The following is a 13,307-nucleotide window of genomic DNA, read 5'->3' as shown; positions in this document are numbered from 1 at the left end:
TCTTTCCCTCTTTCACGGTCCTGTGGATGGGAACTGGCTAGGTTTACCACACGCTTCTGTTGCTTGGCAAAGCACATCAGCCTCGCTGAGTGACCACCCTGGGCTGACTTCGTACTACCTGTCAGGACAGTGAATTTGGCTTAGTGAGACCAAGAGAGCCTTTCCCTTATCCAATATAAACTAATATTGCTTTCACAGAGGAATTTGCCAATTCACCCTAAAGAACTCCATCTATACACAGGATTGTGTGGTCCAGGCTTATAATCTCAGCTACTAAGGAGGCTCAAGCAGGAAGGTGACAAGTGCAAGGCCAGCCAAGACTACAGAATGAGGTCAAAGCTACCCAGGGTAACTTTGTTGAGACCATGTCTAAAAAAAAGTAAAAACTGTTTTGGGGATGAAGCGCAGTATTTGAACACTTGGCCAGCTGTGTGAGGGCCTAGATTCAATTCCAGTTCTACAATCAGAGAAGGGAAGGGAGGGGATGAGAGGGAGGAGAGGGGAGGGAAAGAGAGGGGAGGGGAGGGGAGGGGAAGAGAGGAGAGGGGACAAGAAGAGAAGGGAGGGGAGGAGAAAACAGGACAGGGGAGAGGAGGGGAGGGAAATTAAAAGGGAGAGGAGGAGCGGAGAGAGGGAAGGGGGAGATAGGAGGGGAGGGAAGGAGATGGGAGGGGAAAGGAGAGGAGGGGAGAGAGAGGACTGGGGAAGATAGAAGAGGAGAGACAGAATTGATTTAGGATGGAGACAATGTAACTATTGGAATATCTATGTAGATTGAGGGCTTTGGAAGTCTTAGCTCAGGTCTGTGTGAGAACAAAAGAATAATCTCATTTATTTAAACAGAACCCCTTGTTTCATGCAGTCCTTGGAGGGACGGACAACTCACTTTCTGACACACAAAGTTACAGGAAGACGGAGAGATGACTGTATAACAAGTCCCCATTAAAGGAGATGAACTGCCGGATGGCTTTCTGTAGCAACCGGTAGAGCGCCACCCTGAGCGCTCATTATCCAGAACAACCTTCAAAATAAGGGAATACGTGCTTTGGAAACAGAGCTCAATGGCAGCACTCGCTCTGTCCCATGCGTTTGAGCTATCTATGAGAGGAAGAAACGGCACGTGCTTCCGCACATGCGCCGGATGAAAACCACACACCCTTCCGAATCCTATGACAAAAGAAAACTCTTTCTCCTTCCTTCCCTAGAACTAGACTCTCAGAATCTTGTGGTATTTACCCCAAATGTGTGTCACTGTTGAACTGTGACATCTGGTCCCCAGCTCTGGGGTTTACTAAGAGAGACAATCGAGAATGTTGACACTCTGAGCCTCTGCTCTGCACTCATGAGGGACACTGACCGCCCACTCTTCCATCTACACACATGGTAGATCATTCTAGAATTTCCTCTAGAACAAAGGATCTCGTTTCCCCCTCTTCTCTTCCTAAGATGCTGTTTTCATCAAAAGCTTTTGTCTCTTATGGCGAGCTCCTTCACTCTGCCCTTCTTAAGTGCCACACAGATACCACAAACACATACACAGCAGGGACAGAACCACCACATAACACAGCCAGGATCCTTAGGCAGCTCCCAGATGGCAACAGGGATGTCTGGAGTCTGTGCAGCACTTCATTCTCTGCCCACTTAGTGTAGGCCTTTGGCAGCTAGGAGATGCCTACCCAGTACCCATGTCTGAATGGCAGAAAGGATGGAGGAAGTCAGTTCAGGAGACAGGAAGCCAGGGCTGGGTGATGGTGCCAGTCTCGGGGGAGAGAAAACGGAATCCAGAAGAAAGGGAAATGTTATGTATTTGAGTAAGTCCAGAAGTGTCCTTCCGGAGCCCCGGCTCCATGGCTTCAGGATGGGGACAGGACTTGGAAGCAGCTAAGAGTGTAGGGAGGGATGACTTATGGACCTGCACTGGGTCTCACGGCTCTGGCCAAATGACCTCCTGCAAATCACTTTATTTTCTTGCACATAAAGCAGGGACGTTAGTCGGCTGGATATGACAGGGCAGTTGCTGCGTGAGCTGAGATGCTATGTGGGGAAACCTGGCATGATGCCTCCATGAGACAATAGGGTAATGAGGAAAATGCAAGAACATTGCTCTGCCTGCTCATCAGGGCCAGGGAGCCAACTGCAGAAAAGACTCTCGATAAGCACAAAGGATGTTCTGGTCGCCGGGCCCAGGTAAGTGCATAGATGACAGTCCAAAAGCTCTCCAGCTGGCACCCCAAAGACCCTGGCAAGAGCTGGGCAGAGAAGAGCAGGTCAGAAAGGCTGAGGGAGGCAGAAGGGACCTCAGAGACAGGTGGGACTTCATTCTGGACAGAGCTCTAGGCACCGGTCAAATGTCTGTGAGTCTCAGAAATGATTACTGTAGACAGAGACCACAGGAACGGTGACTTGTGGGGACTTGGGAGGTCATCCGAAAAATGAGACCTGAGGGGACAGCAAAACAAACAAACAAGACAAAAACAAACAAATGAAAACAAAATAACACACACACACACACACACAAACACACACAAACACACACACACACACACACACACACAAACCTTGTCTTCTAAAAATTGGTGAAAGATCGTTAGAACATTTGCCTATAGCACCTGCCAGTTGGAGCCCGCCAATCTGTGTCTCTGTAACAGTAAGAATAACAGGTACACAGTACACAGAGTTCCAGCATACGGTGTAGCAGATTTCACTGCAGACCAATCACAGCCAATAGAGTAGTCATTATGCAAATAAATAAAAGCATGAATGAAGCAAGCATGTTTTAGACCAGTTCCATGGTAGACACTAGCAACAGGTCTAATCAGCCCAATAGGAAACTAAAAGGTGGCTAAAAAGAACTCCAAAGCCCTCCACATCACGTGACAAAATTACATCATCAATAAAGCTTGTTCCTGTAGTAACAGTGGTTCTGGGCTGGGGGCATGGCTCAGTGGTTATTGTGCCATACAAGCATAAGGTCCTGAGTTCAGATCACCAACGCCCGGGTGAAAGGTCATAAAGTCAGGCATGGGCTGAGTGAGGACTTGTCCTCTCAGCAGACACAAGTGGGTCAGTCACTGTAGAAGGATTTGGCCACACTATGTTAGTAACCTGACTTCCTAAAAACAAATAAGCAAGCAAGCAAACAAACAAATAAAAACTGGGGGGAATGACATGCTAGTGTATGGTGGTCCTTGGTGGTGCACAGTGGTCCTTGGTGGTGCATGGTGGTGCATGGTGGTGCACGGTGGTGCACGGTGGTCCTTGGTGGTGCATGGTGGTCCTTGGTGATGCAATGGTGGTGCACGGTGGTGCACGGTGGTGCACGGTGGTGCATGGTGGTGCATGGGGTGCATGGTGGTGCATGGTGGTGCATGGTGGTGTATGGTGGTCCTTGGTGGTGCATGATGGTGCATGGTGGTGCATGGTGGTGCATGGTGGTGCATGGTGGTGCACAGTGGTGCACGGTGGTTTATGCCTATAATTCTAGTACAGAGGAATTAGAGCAGGCAGATTTCAGGTACTTGCTAGCCAGCCCTGCTGAATTAGCAAGCTTCAGGTTCAGTGAGATTGATTCAAAAAATAAGATAAAGAATGATTGAGGGAGATATGCTTTGGGACACACATACATACATACGTACACACACACACACAGACATACACATACAAACACACACACACATACACACACAAACACACACACATACACACACAAACACACACGGACATACACACAAACACACACAGACATACACACAAACACACACACAGACATGTACACACATACACACAGACACACATACAAACATACACATAAACACACACTACACACATATACACATACATATACATATACACACAAACACACACACACACGCAGACATACACACACATACACACAGACACATACAAACACACACACATATACACACAGACATACATATGCACACACAAACACACACATATAAACACACACAAACACACACATACACACATGCACACACACACAGACATACATACGCACAAACACACATACAGACATACACGCACACACACATATACATACACATGCGCACACTTAAAAATTATAATTCTGAAAGAAAAGTTACAGTGGGTGTTTCAGAGTACTAAAGAGCCTTGATAAAAATTTCATTTCGAATTTTATGCAGAAAAGAAATTACTCCAATAAAATAACTTTAATAAAATAAAATGGAAGAGGAAAACACTGGAATCAGCTCAATGGCAATAGAGAAAATTGGCTAAAGTCTTTAATTGGCTAACAGTGTTCCCAGAAACGTCATGCCCCAGTGCTGGGGATTGCACCCAGCCGTGTACATGATACAGTGCATCTCGTCACTGGGCTGCATTCCTTCCTCAGAAATGATTTTCTTTAGCAAAATCCATTAGTGTCATTAAATAAAAGTGAAGACATTTCAGTTCATAAACACAGGCGAACAATGTCACTGGAGAACAACTCCAGCAAGTCATAGGGATGGCCAGCCCTTTCAGTGGTCCTGGGAACTCCTGCGACCTCACCCGGGACGGGGTGGCACTGGGCTACTGAGGGCAGAGGACTCCTGCTTTAGGCTGTCGTACTGCGTTTCCTAACATTTCTAACCACAGAGATAAAACTTGATGGATGGTTTGGTCAAATGAGGGGGAAGGGAGTTGGGAAGAGAAGGAGAAGGAAAAATGGCAGGGAGGGAGAAATGGGGAGGGAGGATAGACTTGATAGGATCCCATCAGGGGACAGGCAAGCATCCTCCACTTCTCCTTTCTCCTCTTCCTCCTACATCATCTCCCCTCCTCTAGACACCATATACCCCAGGCAAGCTCTCTACCGCTGAGCTACATCCTCAGTCCCATTCGGCAATGGGTTGACCTCACAGCTAATATTTGGGTTTCTGTACCCTGGGAAGAATGTCTTCATCTTGCTTTGGAAGTCAAACAGGCCAGGTTCACAGGACAGATATCATCTACTCTCTACAAGGATGTTCCTGGTCTTGGCAGCCCTGGGATTGTAGAGACTCCAGGGCAGAGATGACTCTAGGGACTGGGCCTAAGCAGTCCTCTTTCCACCACTAGTAGAAATGAGGCACTTTATCCTGAAATTTGTAGGACACTGTGTCAGCCTTTGTTTGTTTTCTAATCCCAAATCAATCACTTGGTACTGATTGTTCCTGGATGAAGGGAAGCTAGGGGTTTCCAAGGGAGCCTGTGTTGACCTTTACATGACCTTCCTCGGACCCCTGATGCTTCTTAATGTCTCTTGTTTTGTAACCTAAGTTATTGGGGACATTTTTATAACATAGGAACTTTGTGACATTTTTAAGAGCCTCAGAGCAGGCTCGGAAGCCCTGAGCCCTCTCCCTAAACACCCACGCCTCTGCAGAAGCCTGGGGGTGGGGGGCGGAGCATGGCTGTTCGAATCCTTGGCAAACTCAATAAACTACTCATGTGGCTCTCACCAAGCTTTCCTGTGCACACGCTATAAACAGGTAATTAGAATTAATAACCTTAATAATAAAAGTAATTTCTTTTAAACCTAAATTTTCGTTTTCTTTTTCCGGCCAGATGGCACAAAAGAAATGCTAAGGTCTCGCTGAAACAAAATCTTCTTTTCAAAAGCCCAAGTAGCGTACAGGGGTCCTCAGCAAGAGTCACAGCTGTGAGGAAGAGAACTGTATGGCTGAACCCTTCAGGTTTGGGGGTGGGGCACAGTGCCCGGCTCTGCCTGAGAATTCCTTCCCTTCATACTCCTGGTAGCCTCGTATGAGAACTCGAGTTTTCGGAAGGCAAAGACACAAAGGGGTGGAAAAAAAGAGGACTTAAAAAAAAGATGGGCAAATAAAATATAACATCATCTGCTGAGTGCCAGGGTCCTAGTAAGCACCTCACAGGATACACGCCATTGTCCCTACTGTCTAGACAAAACCTGGGGCACACACTGAGAAAACTATGCCCTGGTCTAAAGTCACACAGCCAGTGAACGTGTGAACAAGAGTACGACCCACACCCCAGTGGCTGCTTATTCCCTCTCCACAGTCTCTCCTCCTTCCCTTAAAAAAATCACACTATTGAAGTGTAATTTACAAACTACAAACAGCAACCCGCTGAAGTATGCAGCCGTCACCTTACCCTGAGTTTAGGCTGGATTCGTCACCCCAGCCCTCCACATCATGGTGGGTGTAATTAACCTGCACTCTTACCCCTGTCCCAGGATTTTACTGCTCTGTTTTCTGTCTCTAGAGATTTGTCTTTTAGTCCTAATGATATAAATGGAGTCTTGCACGTCTGGCTTCTTTCACTTAGCGCCGTGCTCTCTTGATTCATCCGAGTAGCACTTTTTTATGCTAATAGGATTCTATTGGGCAGATATGCAAGATGACAGTTTATCAAATGTGCAAGACGACAGTTTATCAAATCACCCACTGAAGACGTGTGAGTTCTGCTCGTTTTTTGGCCACCAGGTTTAACAATCTTTATGAGGAAATGGATCCTACTATTTTCCTTGGCTCTATATGTAGGAATGGAATTTCTGGCTCATGTGGTAACTGTGTTCAGATTTTTCAAGATTTTTGAGGAATTGCTTTTCAAAACATCACCACGGGCAATGAGTAAGCATTTTAGGTTATCCACATCCTTACTTTTTTTTTTTTTTTTAAATCAGGGTCATCCCAGGGGTGGGAATTGTGGGTGTGTCGTTGTCGGTTTGAGTCACAGCACCCTAATGACACAGGGTGTTAAGATTCTTTTTTTTTTTTCTTTTTTTCGGAGCAGGGGACCGAACCCAGGGCCTTGCGCTTGCTAGGCAAGTGCTCTACCGCTGAGCTAAATCCCCAACCGCAGGTGTTAAGATTCTTATGTACGCCCAGGTCTTCATACATCATCTGTGGAAATGTGTCTGCTCCTGATTTCAACAATTCCTTTTGTCTGTCTGTCTGTCTCTCTCATCAATAAAGGAAAAGATGTGCCGATTTTGTTGATCTTTTCAAAGAACTGACGTCTCACCTCGTTGATTACATCCTGCTTTTTCCTCTATTCTATTTTATTGGTTTCCTGTCTAAGCTTTCTGAGCGCCCCTCACCCCCATGTGGCTTGCTTTGAGTTTAGTTTGCTCTGCCTTTCTAGTTTAAGACAAAAACTTGCTTATTTGTATTTTGGGTGTTCCACTTGGAATTGAGGCCATTCCTCTGAGGGGAAAGGTGTTCCTGGCTTAGCAGGTCTTGGTGGAATTTCCTTACCTTCAGCACTGGGGCACCGAGATAGAAACACGTGGCAAGAACGCCACACATGCCCAGACTTTGGCTGCTTCCAGCCTGATTGATTTCAGTGACTGTTTCTGGCAGTTCTGTTCAGCTTGCCAGTTGGTTGTCTTCCCTCCAGGAGAAATCAAGTCTTGTTTGGACCCATCTATTCCTCAGTCTCCCTTTCATAGAGTCTATGCCTTTGGGGTCATGGGACAGAGTTCGTTTAAAAGATACTTGAGCCTCAACACATCATGCCTCTGAGTCTGCATTTATAGTAGAGAAATCCAATTGCACTCCCGATGCAGTCGGAGCATACAGGAAGGTAGGACACCCAACCCTCGCACTGCTCTGGAAGAGGCCTCTGGGGATCACAGTACACTCTGTGTCACTTTCTGTGGTTTTTGCACCAAGCAGAGGATTTTCCATATGCATACTGATGTGAAATGGCCCAGACTACAAATCCAGTCTTCTCCTGAATAGAACTGGCCCCCACTTTCTCCTCTCCTCGGGGATACAGGAAAGAGAGGGAACTAGGGGCAGAAACCTGAGGACCTGGTTCCAGCTCTTCACTTCCACTTACTGGAGGCCCTCTTTGAAGGATATGACCTCCCTCCCCTTCCGTAAAGGAGAACAATAAGAACTTTATTGTCACAAAGTTTCATAGATGTGAGCAAGTCCCATGAAAGTCATGATCATGCCTAAAAATGTCCCTGTCCTGGAGTCCCAAGACACAGGGGCTAGAGAAGGGTGTTCTTTCCCCTGAGACTGCCCCCCATCTCCTCTCTTCTCTCTTCAGAAAACAAGATGGCCGCAGAGCAATAGTGGCAACTCCTCCTCCCAGTGTTAAAGGCTGCCTCAGGTGAGGGCCACGAAGGGATGAGAGGCATGGAGGACGGAGCAATGACTGAGAGGAAGACACAACTTTGCTTTAACCTTGGGAAATGTAAGAACATTTCTAGCCCTGGCCACGCCTGTACCTGCTTGTGCCACAGCAAAGAAATCCCCTGCCGCTTGAGCAGAGGCTGTGAAGGGAACCAGGAGAGAAATCCCTGCTGAGTGGTTTTTCCAGCCCTATATGTTCACTTTCAGTCATCACAGGCTGACTGCTATTCTTGTCAAGCTTACTGGTGAGCTCTAGCAAAATTATACATCCACAAGACAAACCAAGCATGCGCTATCTAGAAAAGGTTCTCGATACTTTTAAAGCTTGTTGTGTGAAGAGATTAGGATCTGTTTTAAAATTTCAAACTAGATTTCTGTAAACTCTAACTTCAGGCTTCAGTTTCTAAGGAAAATAAAGCTATTCATTTCAGCATACACAACTGGTACATAATGCTATGGTATGTAACCGAAAGAAATCCTGGCTGTATAAATAAGACCGTCTAAGATATAACTTTGCCTTGTATGGTGGCTTAACATTGATCATCAACTTGACAGGGTCTAGAATCACTTAGGAGACAAGTCTTTGGGACTGTCTGTAAGGAATCTTCTGGGTGGATTAGTTGTGGTAGAAAGACATCCTCCCTCCCCCCAACACTATATGGTTCTGTGAGCTGGGGCTGAAGAATGAATGAATTAGGAAAAGCAAGTTGAACAGCAGCATTTGTATCCTAGTAGCAGATACAGTCTGATCTATGACCAGGTGCCTCAGGCTCTGGCCACTGTGATGGCCACCTTTGCTGGCTAGTCTTAGTCAACTTGACACACACACTGGAGGCATCTGAAAGGAGGGAATGTTAATTGAGAAAATGCCTCCTTAAGATCCAACTGTAGGACATTTCTTAAATTAGTGATCAGTGGGACAGGGCCCACCCCAACCTGGGCTGGTGGTCCTGGGTTCTATGAGAAAGCAGGTGAGTAAGCCGTGGGGAACAAGCCAGTAAGCAGCACCCTCCATGGCCTCTGCATCAGCTTCTGCCTCCAGGTTCCTGCCCTGTGTGAGTTCCTGTCTTGGCTTCCTGGCAAGCAACACGGAAGTGTAAGCTGAATAAACCCTTCCCTTCCCAATTTGATTTTTTGGTCCTGGTGTTCAGCAGCAGCAATAGAAACTCTAAAGGCAACCCTCAAACAGTCAGTCAGAGCAAACCCCTCCTTTAAATTCCTTTGACAGATACTTTGTCACAACAACAAGAAAAGTAACCAACGTGCTTAGCTTTTATTATGGAAACTAGGAAAGTTGTCAGGACCTGCGGAGAAAAAGTAACCACTGAGGTTCTATAGCGGAGCAGAATTGGATGCTTGAGTTTCAGAGAAACATCTGGAAACCTTTCTCACTGAGGGGGGAGGGTGCTTCTTGCATAGTGGCACAGGTCCTGTGTTAACACTACGGTGCTCCCAGTCTTACCTCAACCACATCCCAACTTTCGACTCGGGTCATCTCTTACTGGCTCCTTTCTTCCAGGCCACTTCACGCCAGCCAGCACCATTCCCGCTGCCCGAGCACCCCAGGCTGTCCCTGACTCTGGAGCTGGCCCTGGCGGGGAGCGGCTGAAGGCTAAAAGCAGAGCCTTAGTGTTACCTATTTGCCTTTCCAGATCAGCTGCTTCATCAGGAGTGGCTCGAGGGAGAACTCCCGGGTCACTGAAGCTGGTCCGAAGCAGAGTCCCCATCACAAAGAAGAACAGGATGCCACCGACCACGGGGATGGCAGGGGTGATTTTCTCTGCGAGGTACCGACAGCTGCCAGCAGGGTGCAAGAGAGAAGGGAGAAATGAATTACAGTGTTAGGATCCGCAGTCAGAGGAGGGAGACCGATTCCTACTTAAACTCGTCTGGGCTGAGAAATCCTGGGCAGTGGAGTGAGGCTCAGTCTAAGGCACTTGTCTGACAAGTGTGAGAATCTGAGTTTAGATCCCCAGATTCCACGCACATGTTTGTAATCCCAGAACTCTTATCGAGAGAAGGGAGACTAAGACAGGAGAATTCCTGGAAAGCTCACTGGCCAGCTAACCTGGATTAATAAAGAGACCCTGTCTCACATAAAATGAACAGCGTGAAACAAAACCCCGGGCCGTGCTTGGGAGGTTTCCACATGTGTGTGCACTGTGGTGGGTGCACATTCACACTCACACACACATATACCCACAGAAGAGATGATGAATTACAAGTTTAAAGAAGAAAATGTAGACTTGCAGTGGTCTGTAGTGCTTTCTGTGACAACGTCCCCCTCCTGTCGACCATGACAGCACAAGTCCTGTAAGCAAGATGCTAGCTGACCAGAAAAAAAAAAATCCTGCTTGTATAATCGATTTAGAATGTCTGGCGTTTGAATAAATATACACAAGCCCTTTGCACTGTAAACGATCATGGTCCTCAGCCCTACCCCCTCTGGAACCACAGAAGATGATGCCGATTTAGAGACACCTCTATGGGACCCACCAGGGTCAAACAACGTTCTTTCGACCAGCAGAACGTTCACTTGCAAGAACTGAGGACTCATTTGTCAATACTGTGGGGGCAGTTGGTCCAAAAGAGGCTGCCACGCCGCGAAACGAACGTGCGTGGGTGTTTCTGAAGGGCGGGGAAGGAGAATCATTGGCTAAGCGAGGCCAATCCCAGGCTTTCCCGGAAAGCATCTGCGCGATCAGTTCATGAGTGTAGTGTGGCTCCAGTAATTTCTCTGTTGTTTGTCTTTAAGGGACAGGGTCTTTCTTGGTTCCCCATCGTGGGCTCCGCACCCTGGATCACATTGATCCCCCTCTTTCAGGTCGCTGGAACAAGAGATGCTCGTCGCTATTCACCCCTGGATTCTGCGAAGTCCTGCTTGCTGTTGGACAGAAGAGCACATACGGTGGCAGCGGAGGAGGGGTGACTTGGGCAGGCTAAAGTCTGTGCCTGAGACGCAGCACCTGACCTTGACCTCTTACTGTGGTGTGGTGGGGTGGGGTTAGGTAGGTCTAAGCACTAGGCCGCGGGCGTGCCGACATGGAGCCTTGGCATTACAGAGGTGGTGAGTGGGAAAGGGACGAGTTAGCCCAATGCCTGGAATCTGGTAAAAGACAAGGTCTGCCGTGGCTACCATTGGTCTCTTGTGGCCGTGTTAAATGATGTCATGGGTGTGGAAGAAACCCAAGGGGCTCCGCAGACCGCAGTGCCTGGTGGGAGAGGACTCCTGGCAGGTCAGAAGCAGAGAGGTTTGGCCAGAGAAGAAGGAAGCTCTGGATGGGGGTGTGGCTCCTATCTGGGTACTAGCGCCCCGCTGTGTGCGGGCCTCTGTTGGGATGCCCAAGGGATACTGCTAAGAGTTGCTCTTAAGGGCCACATGACAGGGACCGCTTTGCTGAAGGAGCAAAGGCTTTTCAGAATCTTCTGCCCTGAAGAAGCTCAGAGAAGCCCTGTGACTTTGAGAAGGTGGTGGGATGGTCTCAGTGTGGTAATGGGGGCTGATTCCCTGCTGGCCACATGGACTTGTCTTTAGGTAAGCTACCTGACTAGACGCAGCACCTGGTCCATCTCCAGTGCTTACCTAACAACCTTCCAACCCCTGACGTGGAAACACCCAAACAGTGCCATGTCACGTCCAGCTTGCCTGACATACAGCTGTGATGCTTCTTCACAGGATTCAAAACAATCAAAAACAGACCACTGCTATTCTTGTAGCAACTCCAGGCAGCTCTGAGCATCCTCAGAACCTCATAGAAGGTGAACGTGGCGGGGAGAGTGTGAGGATACAGAGGACTTTGCTTAGAAAAAAGGAAAATCTAAGAAACTCTGACCTTGAGAAACTCCTGAATGGGGAGACTGTACCCAAAAGTTAGCGTGTCTGGAACATTACCTCCAAAGTGAATGTCCTCCAACTGGAGGGCTCTGATTAGTAAGTGAGCCCGAGGAAACGTTCTTACAAACAGACTGATGTTACCAGCAGAAGTTCCATGCTTCAAGAATGTGTTTATTGCAAGACTGAGTTCAAGCCCCTTTTGATTGCCCTTTCTCCTGCTTCTTCTCTTCTGCCATGGGGAGTTGTAGCATTTGATACAAGGAGGCCCCCTTGACCTTGGCTTTTCTGGCCTCCAGAACTGTTGGAAATGAATCTATGCTCTTTGTAAATCCCTCAGTCTCCAACACTCTGTAATAGCATCATGAACTTGACGAAATATCCCTTTGGGAAAAAATATTCATTCACATCACAGCTTCAATTCGGTTGTTATTTACTGTGTGTGAAGTGGGGCCTGTGCGTCTCTCCAGAGGGCTTAGGCGAAAACTGGCATCATTAATACTTATTAGTAAACTTCCACCTCTCCCCAAACATTTGATTTTATGATAGTAAGCACTGAAAAGCTTCAATTAAATACTTAAGGACTGAGGGACTACAACCAAGCAAACAGCAGTTCTTTTATATTCCTGAGAATGCAGAATTTTTTTTCCTGGTATGCAGATCTACTGAAACGCCTCTCACCCCCACCTCTTTCACTGTGTGTGGGCCTGGGGTCCAGGGTCTAGCGTGGCACTTATATTTCAACTTGAGACATGAAGACATCTCATCAGAAATGACTGTTCTCTCATTCGAGATTGACTATGAAACAACCATTAGAATCTGATGTGTGAGAGGGTCTGGTGGATGATACTTTTTTGGGGGGTGTGTGTTTTAGTTTCATTTCATGTTGCTGTGATAAAAATACCCTGACACAAGCAACCTAAACAATAAAGGGTTTATTCAGCTCACAATCATAAGTCACAGTGGGTCGTGATGGGGACATGAAGGTGGCAAGAACTTGAAACAATTAGTCCTATTGCACTCATAGTCAAGAGCAGACAGAGATGAATCAGTGCAGGCTGCTGGTAGGAGACATGCTCACATGAAGGGTAGGTCTTCCTGCTTCACTTTATCCAATGAAGAGATCCCTTCTGGGCAACAGGCAGGCCCACGGGCCAACCTAATCTAGACAGTGTCTCCTTGGGACTCTCTTCCCGATAGATTCTACACTGTGTCAAGTCAGCAATCAAAACTAGCCACCATGGGGGGCATGTTTAGCATGTTCACGAGGCACCTAAATTCAATTTCATCACTGTGCACTGTGACAGCAGCTTGGGAGTGATAAGGAAGGGACCCAGATTTTGGAGCTC

General features: G+C 47.3%; 1 protein-coding gene across 8 annotated transcripts in view; it reads right to left on the bottom strand.

Moving 5' to 3' along the window:
• Zdhhc14 (zDHHC palmitoyltransferase 14) overlaps nucleotides 1-13,307 on the bottom strand; it is a 270,303-nt gene that overhangs the window by 103,122 nt on the left and 153,874 nt on the right. For 6 of the 8 annotated variants that reach the window (XR_015635207.1, XR_015635206.1, NM_001039343.2 and 3 more), the window contains 1 exon segment: nucleotides 9,763-9,923. The exons of the other annotated variants lie outside the window; for them this stretch is intronic. Coding sequence is in view for 4 of the 6 variants with exons in the window: in NM_001039343.2 (NP_001034432.1) it covers nucleotides 9,763-9,923 (161 nt within the window). In the remaining 2 variants the exon portion in view is untranslated. 8 annotated transcript variants of the gene reach the window in all.

Source organism: Rattus norvegicus, chromosome 1 (assembly GCF_021556685.1).
Source record: "Rattus norvegicus strain SHRSP/BbbUtx chromosome 1, alternate assembly SHRSP_T2T, whole genome shotgun sequence".
NCBI lineage: Eukaryota > Metazoa > Chordata > Mammalia > Rodentia > Muridae > Rattus > Rattus norvegicus.
This window is presented reverse-complemented; position numbering and strand designations above follow the sequence as displayed.